This window comes from Amblyomma maculatum, chromosome 1 (genome assembly GCF_055883805.1).
Source record: "Amblyomma maculatum isolate TAMU_Amacu chromosome 1, ASM5588380v1, whole genome shotgun sequence".
NCBI lineage: Eukaryota > Metazoa > Arthropoda > Arachnida > Ixodida > Ixodidae > Amblyomma > Amblyomma maculatum.
In genome coordinates this window covers 273,308,558-273,328,589 of record NC_139344.1, presented here as the reverse complement: position 1 = coordinate 273,328,589, position 20,032 = coordinate 273,308,558, and the positions used below count along the sequence as shown (strand labels likewise).

Here is a 20,032-nt window from a genome sequence, read left to right as displayed (position 1 = left end):
CCAATGTTTTAAATTTGAGGATATGTTTGAGGATGTGTAACGTAGCCTTGAGAATATTCACCAGCGCCACCGTCATCCACACTGGCAGACATAACTATTCTTTTTAACATGAGTGTCGTGCAAAACTGATTGAAAGGAAGGGCAGGAGTTGTGAAATCACCGTTTACTACCCATGGCATCAAGACTGCAAGAACTGGGGCTCTCAGTAAGCTATTGAGTGAGGAAGTATGCGGGTATGAGGGACTCATCATGGCATGCATACTAAAAGGCATATAATGGAAGAGACTCTTTAATGAAACTGATTTTAGCTGGCGTTAATGTCCGCTGACATGCTACTCTGCATGGGGGCGAGGATTAGGGTATAAATATGGAAGAAAGGTTAGAAAAGAGTGCGGTCATTGAAGATGGATGGATGGATAGCTTTTTGGATAAGACCGAAGTCCAGTAGTGTGCTTGTATAGCGTGATGATCAAGTGGGTGGGTAATTTGTTTAACATACCAATAGCATCTAAATAAGCAAATAAGAATGTCATTGCACAGCGCTGCCGTCTGCAGCAGCCTAAAGGACTTGTATCGAGTCCACTGTGAGCGGCATTTGGGCGACAGACTGCACGCATTGTTCATAGTGCACACGTTCGTTGGTGTACGCTGGACATTTGCGGATTATAGGGAGTACAGTCCCAAATGAGCTGCAGTTGTCACAAAACGAACTGTCTGCTTGCTTGAATCGGTATCGTAGACTGTTCGTAAGGGCAGCATTCAAGCGGATACAATGATACATTTTTTCTAGATGACTCGAAAGCCCGAGTAGTAGTCTTGATTTGAGATGTGGGTCGATGGCATGGAAAAAGGGATAATGTTCCAGAGGCGGTTCTTCTCATCCTGGATATATTGCTCAGCGAGTTGACACATCTGATTTTGTGAAGTAGATACGCTTATAGTTGCGATGTTGTAGACTTTTGTGGGCCGCTTCATCTGCTATCTCATTGGTCAGGATGCCAACAAACCAGAAAACTTTGAAGGAAAGTTTTTATTATTTTTTTAATTTGAGAAACCACATCCAAATTCATAACATTTGTATTTCATGTTACAGTACGCACAGCCGTAATAGACCTCTCCTCGGGTACGTCACGCGGTGCGAGTGACGTCATGGTGGTGACGTTCCCGGTTTGCGCCGCAGACGCCGATGGGCAAAACAGTCGCTCGAATGAATGCGCTCGCATAGAGATTCGCTGCGCGATCAATAATAATCTTCATTGCGGGCATTGGGACCTTTGCCAACCCTGAATCGTAATGCCTACGAGCTGCTGTGCAGTGGGATGCACCAACCGCGCCAAAAAAGGCTCTGGTATACGCTTTTGTTTTCCACGGGACAAAAATCTGAACATGTGTGTGCACGCACTGCGCCGAGATAAATGAAAGCCCACAGACCGGATCTGCGGAACTTGCCCATGCTGATTTGTTCTAGAGTTCAGCTAGTTTATCATTCACTGGACTTATTACACTATCTGGTGATTTACATAAAACTGTTCGACTGCTGGTTGTTTTGTACCCATAGAAGTAGGGGCTTTGAGAAGGCAAGCCGTACCTCATTATTTACCTTCTTCGTTAACATTTTTTCATGTTTCCTCAAAAAGGGTGCTCAACTCAACCTCTGTTGAGCTCATATATATGCAGCTCATCTCAATGGTAAGTAGCAACTAGTAAGGTATGTTGTCAGAGAGTTTAAGCTAAAACTAAGGTAATAAAGATCAAGTAGTTAGAGGGAATAAAAAAATTGTTACGTACACTTTCACGGAACTGGTTATTCCACTCACAAAGCTGTGAACTAGTGGACCGAATGAGTCCAGATGAAACGAGCATTTCCACTTTGAAGAGTAAATAAGCTACATGCGTGGCTAAACTAAAAGATAAATGTTTATTACTGTTAAATGTCAAGCATTACAAGAGCGCGCACACTTTGAAACTTGTAGATTACCATTCGAGCTATTGCAGCAACTAAAGTGCCAAAACCTCTAGAAAACGTTCAGTGTGCACAGGGATGGTAGAAGGTAATAAACATTTTAATTGTAGCAAACTGGTAGCATAGTAATAGGCTAGACTTGCAAGCGTAGCGGCTAGATAGGCAGGGTCTGAAGTGCTCAGGCGGCACATGGGTTGTGAGGCACGTCGCATAACACGGATCCGGAGCATTTTGGTCACCCAAGACCTGACACTGCACGACACAAGAGCACACTTTCAACTTTGGCCCCATCGATAAGTTGCCGCCGCTGCAACCGCAGCCGGGATCGAACCAGCGACGTCGAAAACCTTATAACACAATAAAAAAATACGAGATCCTATGCTCTGCGTATCGCAGGCTGATTTCACGCGTGAAGGATATATTCTGGCGGTACGATTTGCGTGTACTGCACTTCCAATCTGCCGCATCCATTCATATTCGTGCCTATCAAAGTAACCTGTTAAAACGCTATTGCTCGACGTCACACCGAACACAGCTTACCCGGCCATGCATGTGCAGTGACCTGCCTGTACGATTCCGTCCTTGTGCAAAAGCGTCCAGGCTTCATATAGCTTGCCGGTGGTCCTCTGCGACGGCGCCACTTTAGCTTTTAAAAAGCGGCACTTTAAGCCAGCGTCGGCAATGAAAACTTGGCGCACATGCCCTTCCGCTGCAAGAACGTAAGCCTTCAACGAGTGATAGGACTTCAAGCTATCTGTGGCGTAGCTAGGGCCGGGCGTCTGATCAAGATACACGCATATGTCACCAAAACGAACATTCGGCACAATTTGTGGTCATTTTTCCAGTCCTTCAAAAGGAAGGGGTCGGGGTATTGGTCCCCGTCAACTACTAACTTTTCAACATACCGCCGGCGAGCGATTTCAGGCAATAACGTCGCATACTCGGGCAGCTCCATCGGTTTGGAATACACAGGAACGCATTGGAGGCTAGCCGAGACAAGGAATGGGCCTTGGTCGAGACCACGGTGTAAGAAATAGAGACACAAGCGCGCGCCGCTGCATTCAGTACGGCCGTGGCCGAGAAAAACGACTGATTTTGCCCATCGCCACTGCATCGAAGAGCGCTGCAGTCGCCGCACGTGCGTTCCGTGACGTCACATTGTTTACACGAGGGAGAGGTCTATCGCATTACTAATTTTCTAATAATCAACACAGCAAACCAGTTTTCACATGGCTTCTTTGAGTTCATTGAACATTGGCTTTGTTAATATGCATGTCATAATGACCCTTTTGTTTCCCTACCCTTGTCTGCTAAACAGAAGTTATAGTACAGGTGTTCATGTTCACATTGATTCATTTATTTAAAAAAAAGAAAGCCATAGTGACGTGTGCAGGAACTGGAAGAAAATTTTATGTAATTTGAAGCACAACTGGCTGAAGTACTTGTGGTACTTTTCTTTACTTGCTTACTCTCATTGCCTGTGGCACCCAAGAAGCATTATTACAGGTGGGAGGTGAGGGAATGATGTGAGGATGCAACAAAGATAGGTTCCAAGGGTAAGGCATTTGTGTGGAAATATTTTCTGTGCGGGGAGAAAAATGCATTCTGTTTCATCATCGATGCAGCCTTTCCACTGCATCTCACACTTAAATTTTCTTGAAGGCTGCGTAGGTTGACTATAGCCTCTGACAGAGACATTATTCGGTAGTTTGAGCAACTCCTTGGCATAGCACAGGCTCAAGTGCACTCTGTGGTCATGCACTTGATGTACTGAAAGTTGACTTAACAAGAGCCTTGAAAGACGTTTGCTTGCAAACTATGGCAGCCAGAATCTTCAGTATATGTTGAAGTCACTCTGCTGCTTTTCGTATGCTTTTCTGCGATGCAAGTTCTGTGCCTGCTGATACTGCACTGCATTTGCTGGATCACTTTCATGTTTTGGTTGCTCTGGTTTCTGAAAAGCAATACTAAATATTTTGTTGCGAAGTTGTGGACAAAATATAGAAGCATTAGCTGCAGTTTGCAGCCATACATTTCATGGCTGTGTTCTTGTTGTTTGGCATTCTGACATCACTTGTTTATATGAACTTCTGTTTCTTAGGATGCGTGCACACGATAAGAAGCTCTTTTTGCTGACCAACAGTGACTATGCATACACAGCGGTAAGTCATCAAATGTCTCCAGTTTTGAGCTTTTGCCAAGATCTAGTTGTTTAAATTCCAATCACTTTTGCAGAAAGTTATGCAGTACCTGTTTGACTTCCCAAGCACGAAGCATGTAAGTTCTGAATCGGAGTAGTTGTGGAATCTGCCTTATTCTCACCTTCTCTAAGTATCAACTGTTCTGTTTTTACAGCGATCGTGGGAGTCGTACTTCGACTACATTGTTGTCGATGCTCGAAAGCCTTTGTTCTTTGGGGAGGGCACAATCTTGCGACAAGTAGACACAGTAAGTGAAACAGCCTTACTCTGTAAAAGGTATGCAAAGTATTTCTTGCTATGTCCGTTTACTTGGAATATATTTTTTTAGAGCACAGGAGCCCTGCGGATTGGTAGCCACATCGGCCCACTGCAGCTTGGCCAAGTTTACTCTGGAGGTAGGTGGGATTTCATATGTTGCATATTCAAGAATCCGTTTTTCAGTTGAGCTAAGAAAGTAGGGAGGGTTTATGGGGCCATTTGGCACACTTGGTGACAGATGTCGGTGTTAACTTGTATCATATGTGCGTTATTCTATGTTAAAAAGTGCCTTTCATTCCTTTTATCAGACTGATAGCAGCCCAACTTGTGCTGTTTGACTAAGTTCTTTGTCTGTGAATAAACCTTAGCTGTTCAGCACTTGTGTTGTCATATCGTTTTTTTTGCACTCCTTTTGTTACCAGTCTTCACTGCACCCACTAGTTTGCCAAAATGCCCTCTTGGAGGGATTGTTCATTTACATTGACTTTCTTGTCCCATATGTTTAAAAAAATGCTGAGCTAAAAGTACATATTGCCATAGTAGGTTCATGACTATACAAAAACAGCTATCTGTGCCACTCAAGTTTTGTCTTTTTGTAATTGAAAATTTTTCAAGGCCATTTTTCGCTATTGCTGAAGTAGCATGAACTATAATATTGGAGCTATATTGCCAGCAAGTATATGCGACTTCACTCCAGACATTGGCATGTTAGCCTGGGAACGTCCCTGTAGCACCTGCTACATGCCTTTATTTAGCCTTTTACAAAAGATTCTAAAAGGGATCTTCAACAAAGCAACCCACATAAAGGACATTTCAACTGTTGAGGCTGAGAAAGTTCACTGTTTAGTCCAGCATGTTTGTAGAGTGACTTTAGTATCAGCATTGCGCCAGCTTTCCTTAACACCTGTGGTTCACATGCAGGATATGTCTTAATTCAACTCTTATTCGTGCATAAAGATGTCAACTATGGGAATAATCAAAGCAAAGGCTTCAGCTCAAATTGTTGTGCTGAATATGCATACTTTGTCCTAAATGGTTGGCAATTCTTAGCACTATATCAAAGTTTTGAAACCTAGGGGGAAAAAAAGTAAATTCCAAAAACACTTGCTAACCAGTTCTTTTGAATTAGTTTTCAGTATTCGTTTGGTTGTAATTAATTTTGGAATTGTGCTTGTTGAAAAAATAAATAAAAATATGATGAAAATTCAGAATGTACTACATAGCTATGGTTGCTTCTGGCAATCATGGTGTTCCAGAATATTCAAGTGAGCATTTAGTGTCTAGACATATAGTATAGCCTCGATTAGAAATGTGCAGCTCAAAAGGCTTGCTTCTAGGCTGCATAGCCATGCTCAGTCGCATAGTGGCCCTGTCTTGTTTTGAGGATGCTTCAAATCGGTGAAGCACGCAAAATCTCATTACCAGCGTGCACTTTTACCGCACTCGCGTGGTCCAGGTTGTCGGCCAGGCTCAAATAGTTTTTTTTTTCTTGTATTTGAGTATGTAGGAGAGCTTCATTTTGGCAGGGATATCACTCGCAACAGTGCCAATTTATAAATGTGCAATGCAAGAAAGCCTACTCGAGAAGCATGCAACTACATTTCCTATGGTCGAATAAACTGCTTATTAAGAAAATTTAAAATTTAGGTGCCCACTTAGTACTGCTTATGGACTGGTAACGCGAAAGCATGTATATTTCATCGCAAATTTTTAGTTTATGTCCAGAGTTTGGCTACAAGGTTTGTTGACCACGCTCCTTGCTTATGCCCCATTTGTTGTAGTGCAAGTGGTCATTGCTTGGCATATCTGGCTCGTTACCCAAGTGTTGTGGGTTTGATTTGTTTCGTTTATAGGGTTTAACATCCCAAAGCAACTCGGGCTATGAGGGACATGATAGTAAAGGACTCCAGATAATTTCAGCCACCTATGGTTGTTTGTAAAGTGCACTGATGTCTCCCAATACATGGGCGTCTTGCTTTTTGCCTCTGTCTGAAAGCGGGCGTCATGGCCGATATTAAACCATTTGATGTTACACCATTTGAAACATGTAGCAGCATGTAGTTCTCTTTGCATATCTTGTTTGAACCACTTTTGTTCCATGCGTGTTATCACATGGGCATAGAGGCCCTTTCAGGTTTGGTGCCCTTTCCCAAATCAGGTAATTTATTACGCATCTAATTAGTGGGCTGTCACACATACCTGCCTTGTCATATGCAATCCACCTGCATAGACCATACCAGTATTCTCTTCAGAAATTAAAAACCTGTAAGCATTAAAAAAACCACTTGGTCCATGCATAGAACTACAGATTTAAATTTGTTCATTTAGTTAGCATTAGCATTAGTCATGCCTAGTGTTAAATTTAAATGAATAGATTGTATGTTGCTGCACTTTTGGGCTTAAACATGTCTAGCCTGTATTCTCAAGATAGTGCAGCAGTGCTCTAGATTTCCTGGAATGTTCGCTGCACCATATTTACAATTTTGAAGCAGCCCATGTGTGAAGTAATGTTGTTGTTATTTGCAGGTAGCTGTGATGTCTTCACAGAGTTCGTAGGAGCCAAGGGAAAGGATGTCCTCTACATTGGTGACCACATCTATGGAGACATTCTCAAGTCTAAAAAGACACGTGGCTGGCGCACCTTCCTGATGATTCCAGAGCTGGAAAAAGAAATTAATGTCAGCATTAACAGATGGACATTGTTCGAGAAGCTGCAGGAACTGGACGTATGCTTGGGTGATATCTACAAGTCAGTGAACTTTATTTCTTCAGTAGCGCATTTCAGTTCTCAAGTGCATTTTATTTATTGTCATTTTTCTTTGTGAAGGAACCTAGACAGCAGCTCCACAGATGTTCCTGACATTGGCAAGCTTCGTCAGTCCATCCGGGTGAGTGCATTTGCTTTTTGCCAAGTCACACAACGTGGTTACAGAGGACATCAGGCAATTCAATTTTCTTTTCTGTTATTTAGGAAACCTCTCATGAGTTGGACATGTGCTACGGCATTCTTGGAAGCATGTTCCGTAGTGGTGAGTGACAGAACTTTTTCTTTTGTGTGCACTGCAAGGCCAAGGCCTCATTTGCTCTCATCACACTTGGGTTATTTCAGGTTCCCGGCAGACTTTTTTTGCCAACCAGATTTGCCGCTATGCTGACATCTATGCCTTCACTTTTGTGAACCTCATGTATTACCCATTCAGCTACATGTTCAGGGCACCTCCAATGCTGGTAAGCTGTCTTCATTGTCTGACGTTGCTTCAAAAAATGGTCTTTATTCTTGTAGATTTGTTGTAGATTTAGCAGTGTGCTTATCATTAGACAGGGTAATGTCACAAAATTAGAGACAGGCTTTTGAGCTATGGAGTCTGGTTTTGGAGGTCTTGCCTTTGTTCTCTATTGTGAATTGGCAGACCTTCCTTTCTCAGGCTTAGAGAGGAGAGGGCACACAAATAAAGATTATTTCACACAACTTTGCAGTAACATGGTCAGTGATGTAGTAACAGCAGCACTAGTACAGCAACAAACATCAAGAGAAAACATGGTGGTGTGCGAAGAAAACCAATACAACTATATTTGTCAGGCAAAACAAGATAATAGAAGGTAATCTCATTTTCATGCTACCAGTTTTATTATGGCAAGAAGGTACAAGAATACTGAATTATGGGGGGAAAGGTAGCTACTATATTCCCATCCACATCCACATCAAGAACACTTCAGTAGATTATGCTTCAACAATGTAACCAAGCAAACCATTCTGCAGCTCCATAGAATACCAGAAAATGGAATACCTAAAACTGCTATTACATCACGATAGAAATGGTCGAATGCATTTACTTTGGTTCATTCCATTCGAATGGCGGTTCGGCAGTTTTAATTAATTACATTTGTTAATGCGATAGTCATAGTTGGAAGAATAACTTCAAACAGATCATCTTTCTCCAGATAACCAAAGTAGACACACCCTTGAACTTGGAGGTCTGTTACACTTTGATATTGGGAATGCTTATAGTAAATAAACTTGAGGGCTAATTCTTTACTTTATTAAGTTTGTTTTTGGTGGATTTCTCATATTTTTGATGTAGATTCCATGCTGTTTGCACATTCTGAATTGGCCTTATTAATGTTTTGTGCACAGTTTATCTTACATCTGAAGGTGCTCCTCCAAGCCTTTCAAGAAAGCTGAGCTGTCTGAATGCTTTATTTCAAATTTTTATATACTCTTTCCAACTTAGATTAGTTATTGTGGCACCTAAATATCTAACACTGGCGACCCGGTTTACATCAACACCATTTAACTGATGGTGGTGCCTCTTTATGGGTTATAGTGGTAGAAGCTGTCTTATTAAGATTAATTTCTATGCCTCATTCGTTACTAAATTTTATCTGGTCATCAACTTTGCATACAAAGGTACACGGTAATCTGCAAAAAGCTGTAGCTGTACCCCTGGCTGGCTCCATACAAAGATAAATGTCATTAACATGCGTGAGAAGTCTAGCATAGACCCCTGCGGCACTCCATACAAAACATCAAGGAGGTCTGATTCTGCAGTATGTACATTAACTGGGCACAATTAGAGCTAAGGTGAAATTCAGGAAACAATTTTAGATTTGATATCGAAAGACGAGCTTTTCTAATGAAAGAGATACTGCATCATTAAACTTATTTCCTCATTGAATCGACAGCCAGCATGCGGGAAAAGTGCACTTGCAGTAATGTTGTCTTACATAGACCCAGTGTGCTGATGGCCACTGAGAGCTACCGCGGCATGACAGCTGCACACTCCTTGGTTTGGAAACTAAGTGTGCATTATGCGGCCCATTACGACGGCCTGCCATGATCACAGACGAGTCTCTTTCGAGTGCAATGCTGAGAGGTGCACAGGAGCAGGGCTGGCAGAGGACAGTAGAATGGGCAAAGTAGTGTCCTGCATGCATTGCTGCAGTTGTTTTCTAGCGAACAGTTTCATCATTAAAAATTTTTTCTAGAAAGTGCACGCCCCACAAGAAATGGACGAAGGTAATGAATGTCGAAGCCCACCTCATGACGTGCACATTGTCTTACACTGGGACCTGCGTGTAGGGGAAACTAAACCATGTGGTTTTGACCTCTCACCTTGTTTTTTTTTTTTTATTTATTCAAATACCTCACGGGTTTCGATTGGAGTATTATGTGAGGGGGTTACATAACTGGGGTGCGAAACAGAAGCAAGTAGAAGATGGTTATTTTAACATCGTTATTTTCAAAACGTTATCGTTGCTGCTCGCCTTAGGGTGAAACAGACACACGAAAGCTAAAAGCGGGCCGCCTTGTACACAGTTTGGAGCAGCACTGCATGGCTAGTGCTTTTTAAACTCTGGCGCATGAAAGGTATGATGGTCTTGGTCATGTAGTAGCTCAAGTTGCCACTTATGTATCTGTTTTGCACACATTGCCCTGCACCGTGCCCCTCCAGTCATTGACCGCCGCCATCACTCCTCCAGTGATGAAAAATCTGGCCTCGTTATAGTGCTTCATGGCAGCATTCAGTAAGCTCCTTTCTAGTGTATAAACTGGCTACCTTACAGTGATTCATGATCAATGAGCACCTTTTTCACTGTGCTGCATTTGTTTTTTTTTTAGTGTAAACTTTCTGTACTGATATATAAAACTACTATTAGAGGACGTTTATACAAATTGCACTCAATTGTCCATTTACTTTGCTACCCAAAAATGAAAAATTGGAATGCCTCTAATGGGGAGCAGTAGCGTTTATCATTTAGCATCGTGGCACATGTTTATGCAAGAGAATTTAGAAGCATCTGCTGCTGTTGTCGCCAAGTCAGTGACGCTGGCTACGTTTGAAAAATCTTGCTGCATAGAATGATTGGGCCATTTTATGTCTACAGAAAAGGGTTACCAAACCAAGAATTAAAGATTGCAAAGCTCTATAGCAAGCTTAGGCAATGCTCCTGACACTGTTACTTTGATGCACTGAAGTGCTCTAATAAGATATGAGATCTTTACACACTTTCTTTGCAGAAGCAGTTTTAGATAAGTAAAATAATTAATTCACTGAGAATATGTATTATAGAATATATGGCTGGAAATCTGATGTGGTAGTGTTTCAGACATTTCTAGCGCATTTAAATAATCACATGCTCATTCTGTAAGTAAAGCAAAGTTTATCAAATAAAGCCGCTCCATTGTGCACATGGCAAATGATTATTTTGTGTCTGCCTTGGCAGGAGTATTAACTGCAACGAGCAGCATAGCGAGGGTGGCGCATGTGCCTCGGAGTAACTCCATTTGGTGGGCGCTGCTCTGAAATATTTCATGCTGCTGTGCCAAGGGCAGTCACATTTTTGAAGTTCTAGACATTGAAATTGAGTTTTTAATGGTCAGATACAAATGTGAATGCAACCAGGTGCCTATCTGCGATAGTCGCAAAGTTAACTACTAGAGTTTATTTAACCAGCATACTGGGCACCTTATTCCCCTGTTTTCTGATGCCTCCTGGCTTTGGTACTACTTTCGAGAAAAAGCATGCTTCCTTGAAACAGCCATTTCTAAAAATCAGTTGTGGGCTTCCATGAAACACCTGGTATAATGGTTTCAGCAAAAATGAACCATAATTTTGATAAATACTTGGATTCTTGATGTGTAGATGGCTTCTGTGGTGGTGCGATACTGGTGTTGATTCCGTCGGAAAAATGGTAAACCATGTAAACGGGTCAGCTAGTTAGCTAAATAAAGTCATTTTTTAAATTATTACAGTTAGGCACCTGGTTGCAGTTGGAAATATGCAGATGGCCATTACTACTAGAATTTCGAGTGCTCGACTGGTTGTGTACACCATGGCAACTTTTTGCCATCATAAGCCCGTTTTATAAAGCGCATGCTATCGGCACATCAAGAAGCAATGTCAGTCACTGTGGGTCACTTTATGCCACACGTCACATGCCCGTTCTCTCCGGTGTGCTCTGGAGCAATGAGAAGTATGGGCGGGACAAAGGTCACAAGGCACATGCACCATAGAAATACCCTAGTGGTGAACATAACTGTGTACGCCATTTTCGAAAATGGCATGCAGCAGCCATAATCGTTCAAGCCTCAGCGTCGAGGGAAGATTTTCAAAATTTAAAACTGTGATGTGGCAGTTACTAACGGCCAGCTACAAATCTCCAGTTAATGCAGCATCTTACTGTAGCCCTTAAAATTAACTGGGAATTAGTTAACCAACTTGCTAGTTAACATGATTTATCAGTTTTCTCATGTCTTCCAACACTGGCACCGCAATATTGCAGAAGCCGCCTCAATATGACAAAGCTGAATTTTTAAAATTTTGTTTACTCTCCACTGCAGCAACCAGTGTTGTATATCATATTGTCTTGCATTTTATCTTAGCCCTGCCTTCTGTACTGCATTCTGTGAATGCTACAGTGAACAGCACTTGCTTAGCCTGACTTGCTACTGTTTGCCACATGCACCGCTAGATGCTTCTTGTACTAGCCAGCGTACTAATTGTTTTTTTTTTTAGCACCCCTTTTGTGTAGCGTCACTAGGTGTGACATAGATCACCTGCCATTGGTCGATGTAGCCTTGTCCCCCTATTTTATGCTGGCCGTAGCCCTGGATGTCTTACTTGACCACACTCTCCCCAGATGCCACACGAGTCCACTGTGAACCATGAGCAGGACCCAGCGCACCAGATGAATGGAGACTCCGTATTGGATGGCGAAGTGTTTAGGGGAACAGCTGAGTCTATGCGCGAGTTGCCCAAGCGCGAACAGGTGAGTTTGCTTGCCAGAAGGGTAGGGCACTCTAATATGAAGGTTTGTAATGGCAGCTCCCTTTTCGTCCAATCTTCTTTCTCTCTTTATCTCGATCAGCAATCTTCAGCGGCAGCACCTGACGTGCTGGGGGCAAGCACATCTGTTCAAAATGTGGCGAACCAAATAAATTCGTGACATTGACGCTTGCTTGCCTGTAACATGCGCAGGTGCCACATCGCATTCCGGAGACCCCAAGTCAGATAACGCACCACCATGACACTGATGATGATGATGAAGAGGCAGAGCGTGTTCCTGAGACACAACACCAGTAGGGAGCTACTTTGTCACCTAGTTTTGGCTGCGTGCATGTGCACCGCAAGGCAGCTAGCCAATCAGTGGCCTTAACAAGTAGTGCCCACTTGGGCTAGGCTGGTTTTGGCTGGGCTGGCCCTTTCACCAGGCCCTGTGCGTTGGAACAGTGCGCCGGCCCAGGGTTGCATTGTGGCAAGCTTGTGTTCTTTCAAGCAGGAGATATGTACATTGTGTAAATTTTTTTATATGTATGTACTAGCGCAATGCACTTGGCTCACTAGCCATCTGCTCGTCTGCAGTATGCAATGGTTTCTCTGGAAATGTTAAATTTCTGCCCTTTTGCGAAACTAGCCTTGTCAGCTCCTTGCTCATCCTGGATTTACCTCCTCTCCTGTATTGAATATAATTCTTAACTGTTTATCTGCCTTGTATTGGCCACGTTTTAGGTAATAAAATATTTTCCAAGAACTAAGTGGGGTTGTGTGGTTGTGTTGCTGTTGGGGAGCAGGTTATCACTGCTAGCTCGTTCACTTGATGGTTGATGGTTTCTGGACTAATGAGGGGCAACCAGATTGTCATTCATTCGTCATTGCTTGTTTCACTGGAGGATTTATTCTGTCATCTTTGCAGCTTTTAAGACTATGGTGACATAAGCAGAGTCGGCTCTGTCGCATACATTAGCTCTTCATATCAGACCTATATTTGTTTTCAAGTTCTTTCATGCCTGCATTTTTCTGCTGCATGTTAAGCAGCTTGGTCTTCAGGACCAAAGCAAGTTGTTTCTACAGGGTGCAGGTGTGTTTGAAATGTTCAGAAATCGAGCTCCTTTATGCTTTGTGAAAAAAAATTGGGAGTCTTTTATTTTTGCCTTTCAGCTTCAGAATTTAGTTTCGTTGCAAACTTGCTAAAGTTCGAGCTATGGAGCCTGTATAAGACTTGCTAACACATGCTGCAAGTGTTTTCAGGAAACCAAAAAAATACTGAACTCTCTTCTTGGCATGGGAATTATTGAATGAACGTATGGTTGCTGCAAATGAGCGGATGAAAGTAACGTATATTTTTAAGAGACCAAGTACTTGATTGAACTTCACAAGCAGTTGCACAAAGTATTCTATGTAAAGCATGTTTGGTGTAAAAATTTGGATGAATGGTGTCGTAGTGTTTGGATTAAGGAAAATGAGTAACCATTAGCCGAGCAAGGTGTGTAACAGTTGTGCCGAACAATTAAGCTTTTCAAAAATGCTGCAGGCAGTGTTACGAGCCAAAATAAATGGCATGCAAGTCTAACAAGCTGTACTTGTAGGGCTCAATTTATTTTTTTGCAATCGCACTTGTAATGCATTGGAACATTGTTCTAAATAGGGCACTTTCAGTCCTGAAATGAAGCTTGTGCTACTAGGGTGTTATACAAGCCTGGTGTCATTTCTTCAACCAGTGAGTCTTGTCTGCCTAATAATGTAAAAAAAAACTAATTACTAATAAGTGTCATGCAGCAACTTTTTTTTTTACAAAGCTAATTATTTTTCAAAAGGCACACCTCTGATCTGCCATCTTGAACATTGTATCGGCAATTCATCTTTGTGTAGTATAAGAGACTGCATGGTGCATGGTTTCTTTAAGGCCAAAGTTTTCTTCAGGTAATTTCTCTACAGTACTTTTCACACTGCGCATAGCAAAGCAGTGTTAAAGTGGCCATGTTACATTGCAGTTGCAGGTATGTGTTCAGCATGGTTTCATAATGTTACTTGAAGCTCCGTTCCCTGATTAATATCTGGCTGGTGCAGAACAATTCAAAACTTTCTATACGGTAGTCACATTTTCTCAATGGTATACGCCGTCTGCAAACCTTGGCATCAGGGACATGATATGCAGTTCGCGCTGCAATTCTGTGGACACTACTGTCATGTTTCCTAGGTGGTGTACGGTGACAGTACTAAGCGTGACATTAACCAAGATGTACACATGCTGATAGAATGGAATGTTAATAGGCTAGCGTTAAACGACCGTACTGAAGAAAACAGCTAGCCGTTCTTGCCTGTAACTGTGCTGCTGATGGTAGCGCCGCTACAGATATAACGGTATCTTTGGCTTGCGATTTCTTCTTTGAAAGCATTTTAAAAGCTGACTGAGCAAGATTAAACAACAAAGTAGCTGTAAATGAGTCAAAACGGCTGCCTTGATTGTCTGCAACACTTGCATAGTCGTGAAACGTAGCACAGTCATGTACTTGTAACGAAAGTTCGCTTATTACGAAAGAGGGTGGAGTTACCGTCAAAATATCTTGGGGCTTTGGCACTGTGTCGAATAAAATTGAACAACCATGGCCGCACCAGTCGCTGTTATAACGAGTGGGGAAACCAGGGGATGCGGCCACAGTGAAAAGACGGGTGCTTCCCGCTGCCAATCTACCCCCCTCGCACCCTAATAGCGTCGACCAAGCATCGCCGGGTGCGCCGAGCATCGTCGGAGCTCGTGCTGCTCGCACCTCGCGTCGCGGGGCACGATTACTGTTGGGGTTGGAGTTCGCATCAAAGCTGCTTCGGACGGTGTTTTGGAAAAACCACAGCTTTTCACAAGAGGTCTAATTCTTCTACTGACCTATTATAAACGCAATAAGTAAGTTCAGCTTGGGTACAGCTGATTTCTTCACCTTCAGCGGCAAAGCAGTCCTCAGTCAGCAAGGCTGGCTTCACCACACGGCGTCCGGTGCACTAAACTGCACTGAAGAGAGACTTCAGACCGAATGCCAATCTCAAGCGGACTCGACGTTCATCTCGTTAAACAGCGTAGCTGCCAGCAGCTGCCCAAGGTGAAAAATGTTCGCTAGCATTACTGGGAGCAGCGCACTTTCGCTTAGCGCAGTTCGCTATATTGAATGTTCCGCTTAACAGAAGTTCGATAAACGCGAGGACCACTGCTATCTTTTGCATGGTATTTTAAGTGGACATTCTGAGAGTTCGATATAAGCAATAATTTGATATACCGTATTCTAAGCACCCTCTGATTCTAAACTCCCCCTCCCACTGATCACTGAATGAAACTTAAAACGGAGTTATGGAAACAGCAGATTTTTTTTTTTTTTTCCTCTTGTAAGTTCACACAAATATTGGTGTAGTAGCGCGCCTACTTGTCTTGTGCGCTACCGTGATACGCCTCCGCAAGTGATAACGGCTATAATATACAGCTCTGCTCCCCCCATATCCGATTGCCCGATATAAGCAATAATTCGATATACCGTATTTTTACGATTCCAAGTACCCCCTCTTCTCTCAATTCTAAGCACGTCCCTCCCTAGATTTGCAAAAAGAAAAAAAGTTTCATATGATTCTAGGCACACCCTTTTTCGGGAGGAAGAGCGCGTAGAGAAAGCTGCCAGCGCGCTTGCTCACTCAATCGTCGAGCCGGGGCTGTCGGAGTCCCGATGTGGTGCGGCTTCGGCGGTGCGATATCCAGCTTCTTGTGTTTATGCGTTCCGACACTACACGACAGCTGGCATCACAGAACGCCAAAATCATATCCAGTTTCTTGTGTTGCTGCGTTCCGACACTACACGACAGCTGGCATCACAGAACGCCAAAATCGTATCCAGCTTCTTGTGTTGCTGTGTTCCGACAATGCACGACAGCTGGCATCACTGAACGCCAAAATCCGGCCGAAAGCGACCCCGATTGCTCTATTGGCGTTTCACGTGGACATGTAATTGACGGCCATTTGACAGGGCTCGGCAGATTTCGCAGGTAGCGCGGGCCCGCGTTGCTTTGTTTGGTGTCAGCTCTTTGGCAGCCGCAACGCAAATGTGAATGAGTTTGAAAGAGCTATCGCGTTTGCCAAAAATGTTCGCGAAGTTTGTTTGCCAAATGAAATGTTATCCCTCGCGTCCATCGTCAAAATATCGGCACAGAAACGAAGGGGAGTGGGCTGGGATCTCCCCCCTCACGGCATTGTGATCGTGAAAAAAAGGGGTGCTTAGAATCGAGTAAATACGATACTCTTTCGATATCTCCGAGATCGACTGTATTCATTAAGACGCTAGCTACAGGCGGCTGCCATAATGATGTTAGATGAAAGAGGACACGGCATGGCGTTACCATCCGATGAGGCTAGATTTCCACGGCCAGTATAGATTCGTGCCCAAAATTCTGCCTTCGGTGCAGCCACCGAGTGGTGAGATCTACCGGAATATGCAAATATTTTTATACTCGTCCCTTTAATGGTCACTACATCACAGGAGTTCCAGCGAGATAAGGTTGTGTATTAGCCTGCCTATGGTAGAGCTGGAAACGAGGATCCTGCCTCGGAATTGGCAGCTTAACTGCAAGTCTCCTAATTGTGCGCAGATTAAATTATTTTCAGTTGAGGCAAGAAGAAAACATAAGACAGGAGCGCTTTTTTCCCTCAACAGCGCTTCAAAATCTGCCAAGATTCAGAAACATAAAAATGGCCAACTTCAACTAGTAATACAAAAAAGACATCCTAGAGTTTTTATTAAACTCTTTCTGAACAATTCTCTCTACTTCGTAAAAATAATTCAGGCACCAAGAACGGCTTTCATCGAATTGTTTAAAATTTACAAAACTAAGAATTCATGTCTTTGTTCTTTAGAATTGCGTACGGTTACCTCTTAGAAGAAGAAACCGAGCCACAATGCCGAATTTTCTGGAGAATGGAGAATATCGCTTTAATATATGAATGTCTCAGTTATTATAAAAAATAACATGTTTTGGAGCCTAATTTAATTTTAGACCGGGCATTTATTACTCTCGTGAACAAAAGTTAGTACCCCCTCCCCATCCTTACTGTTTCGACCTGCATCGCACGTACCCATGAGGTCGCCGCATCACGATGCAGTGTGGCACGATTCGGAACTTCGAAGCGAGGGCTCTTGCTGTTTCTCATGCTAGCGTCTCGAGGTTTTATGGTTCTGCAAGAGGACTGACAGCAGAGAAACTTGTGTCTCGAAGGAATTAAACATCTTAATGCTGGGGAGCATTAGGCACGAGGAAATCAACTAATGCGATTATTTTTCGTCTCCAGACTACAAGTCAGTAAAGTTCCACACTGCCTTATATGTCTCGTATTTGAGCGGCGTATGTCCGACACGCGTGTACAACTACTCTATATGTGTACATTACACCGTCGAGGCGTTGCATTCCTTTCATAAAACCCACATTCACGTAGCGGCTGTCTCGACCCCAGACATTTACTGTCCTGTTTCCCACTCTTCCCTGCTTTCGTGAAAACCCGCAATCTTGTTCTGCGGGAGTTCTAGAATGATGACAGCATCCTGCGTTTACTTCGAGAATTGGCAGAGCACGGCAGTCGGTATCTCGGCCAGCCAATGGAGGCCCAAATGTGGGCCCTGGTTGGCTTCCAATTACGCTGGTTAATTGTTGGCCAAAGACTCAGCGAAATATCGCAAACGGTAGATAATTAGCCTGGCATCCAAAGCTCGACACCCAAACATGGCCAAAAGTATAGGGCCGTGGTTGGCTGCCCACGAAGTTGGCCAGGTACTTTGAGCCGATCGCATATCGGCAGATGGTAGGAATTAGTCGACACCTAACGCTCGGCAGCCAAACATGGCCCAAAGTAGGGCCGTAGTTGGCTGCCCACGAGCTTGGCCAAGGAGCATGTTCGCAAGCTATGGTCTCGCCCGACGAGGGACAGTTCCGGTCTGTCTAAAAACGACCGGCTTATTCCTGATAAACAAAAGCACTTTGCAAAGGCACAGTATCGGACTCTGCTCCGAAGCGAAGCGTGCGGTCAACACTCGCGACCGCGCAAAGCAGATATAAAAACAACGGGGGTCAGGACTTTAATGTGGCAAGATAAAACACACTGCTCAGAAACCTATGTTCCGGGGAACATTGCCTCTCGCGTGACAGCATCTCACGAAAGAACCCATGCCCGGGCACACGGGTTCAGTCTTCGTCCGGCCAAGGCAATTTTTCTCTATGGCTAGGCTCCGCTCCACCGTCCGTGTGTATTAAGCAGACCCGTGCCGCTCACCGACTGCGCAACCGTTTTGCGGGGCTCCCGCCGACAATATCCCCATGCTTTGCTCATAGAGAAAGTATGCTTTGCTTCCCTGTCACTTCCGCAGTCCTTATCTGAGTGCTGACGCGCCGATCACATGCCACTCCCGCGATTGACATCTCGCTCATGCGCAATCACGCTGCTCACGCATGCACCATGACAAATGAAAGAGCGCGCGTAGTTTTAGACTCTGAGGGGGCCGCGGGGCCCCCACAGTTTTTTAGCGAATGTATCTGCATAATGTCTGTGTGGTAGACGCAGGCGGTATAACAAGCAAAACCGTATATTTATACATCAGGTAATGGCGCCCGTTTTCGCTCTGCTTGGCGCGGTCCCCCATTCCGGGGTAACCAGAGCTAAATCACAACAATTTTTTTTTTAATTTTAAACACTATATTGCAACATCTTTTGGTGCCTTATAATAACCAGGTACTGAGGAGTGCTCAGGAAGATTTTAATAAAAGTTAGAAATGGTGTTTTTTTTTTATTCTAATTAAAGTGTGCAGTTTTTTGTAATGTAGAATTTTGGCAGATTTACAAACGCCTAAGAGAAATGCTTACTTGTCTCCAATAAATTCCTTTTTTTTTTAATTGAAGGTAATAAACTGAAGGATGCTGAGAAAAAATGCAGTGGCAAGGCCTCAATGCATTTGCTTGAACTGAATTTTGACGTTTTTGCATTTCATAATTCCTGAAGCAAAGTTTACGACTCTTTTTTTTTATTTTTTTTTTTAAGAGAAACAGAAGCAACAAGAAAGTACTTTCTGATTTTCTAATGTTTCCAAGAGTAGAAGTTGCATACATTTAGTGAGTAGATGTGCGATAAAATTATGAGTCTTGTCTGGCAAGACAGGACTCCAAACTTGCCTCTTTATCATATTTCAAAAACGACGTCCTTTACTTTTTTTTTTAATACGATTTTCTTTTTTGAGAAAACTGTTGCCTATATATCTTGCAAAACTGACTTTCATTCCTTTGTGTCCACATATCCATCCGCCACATAAAAATTGCATCGTAACAAAATCTCTATTGCCGTCCTTATCTGCACACATCCATAACCTTATACACAGTATAGTGTCTGGCAAGATTACAGACACAGGCGTGATTACCCAAGCACATAGCTTATGCTGGTGACGAGGGCCAAGGTGGCGGCGGGGGCTAACCGAATCTTGGAATAAGGAGGACCACCCACTGATTCTTTAAGTCTATTTGTCTCCCATCCTTATGCCCTAACTCTTGCGAAGTAAATGTTTTCACCACTTTTACCATGCTCAGCAAAAAATGTGAGGGTTCAAGCATAGCTAGAATCTTGTGATGCGACGAAAGCTGCGCAAGTAGCCGCGATATAGCCGCTGTAACACCGCCTTTTCAATCAGTTTTTTTTTTTTTTTTTTCATATTTCTTATAATAATTAGTTCAAAGGAACAGAAATGCGCAGTATCTGTCACACTTGTTTATTTGGACACCTGAACCACTCCGTAAGGGAAGGGGGAGTGAAAGTGGAAAGCGA

General features: G+C 43.3%; 1 protein-coding gene across 9 annotated transcripts in view; it reads left to right on the top strand.

The window, feature by feature from the left end:
- Positions 1–12,958, top strand: part of Nt5b (5' nucleotidase B) — a 99,763-nt gene extending 86,805 nt beyond the window's left edge. For 8 of the 9 annotated variants that reach the window (XM_084591286.1, XM_084591285.1, XM_084591283.1 and 5 more), the window contains 10 exons: positions 4,065–4,125; positions 4,199–4,240; positions 4,319–4,411; positions 4,493–4,563; positions 6,953–7,171; positions 7,250–7,310; positions 7,394–7,451; positions 7,532–7,650; positions 12,064–12,192; positions 12,402–12,958. In XM_084591286.1, coding sequence (XP_084447412.1) covers positions 4,065–4,125; positions 4,199–4,240; positions 4,319–4,411; positions 4,493–4,563; positions 6,953–7,171; positions 7,250–7,310; positions 7,394–7,451; positions 7,532–7,650; positions 12,064–12,192; positions 12,402–12,506 — 958 coding nt within the window. In that variant the 3' untranslated portion in view covers positions 12,507–12,958. The remainder of the gene's footprint in view (positions 1–4,064; positions 4,126–4,198; positions 4,241–4,318; positions 4,412–4,492; positions 4,564–6,952; positions 7,172–7,249; positions 7,311–7,393; positions 7,452–7,531; positions 7,651–12,063; positions 12,193–12,401) is intronic. The other variant, XM_084591288.1, reaches the window with a different exon arrangement.
- The last annotated feature ends 7,074 nt before the right edge of the window (positions 12,959–20,032 follow it).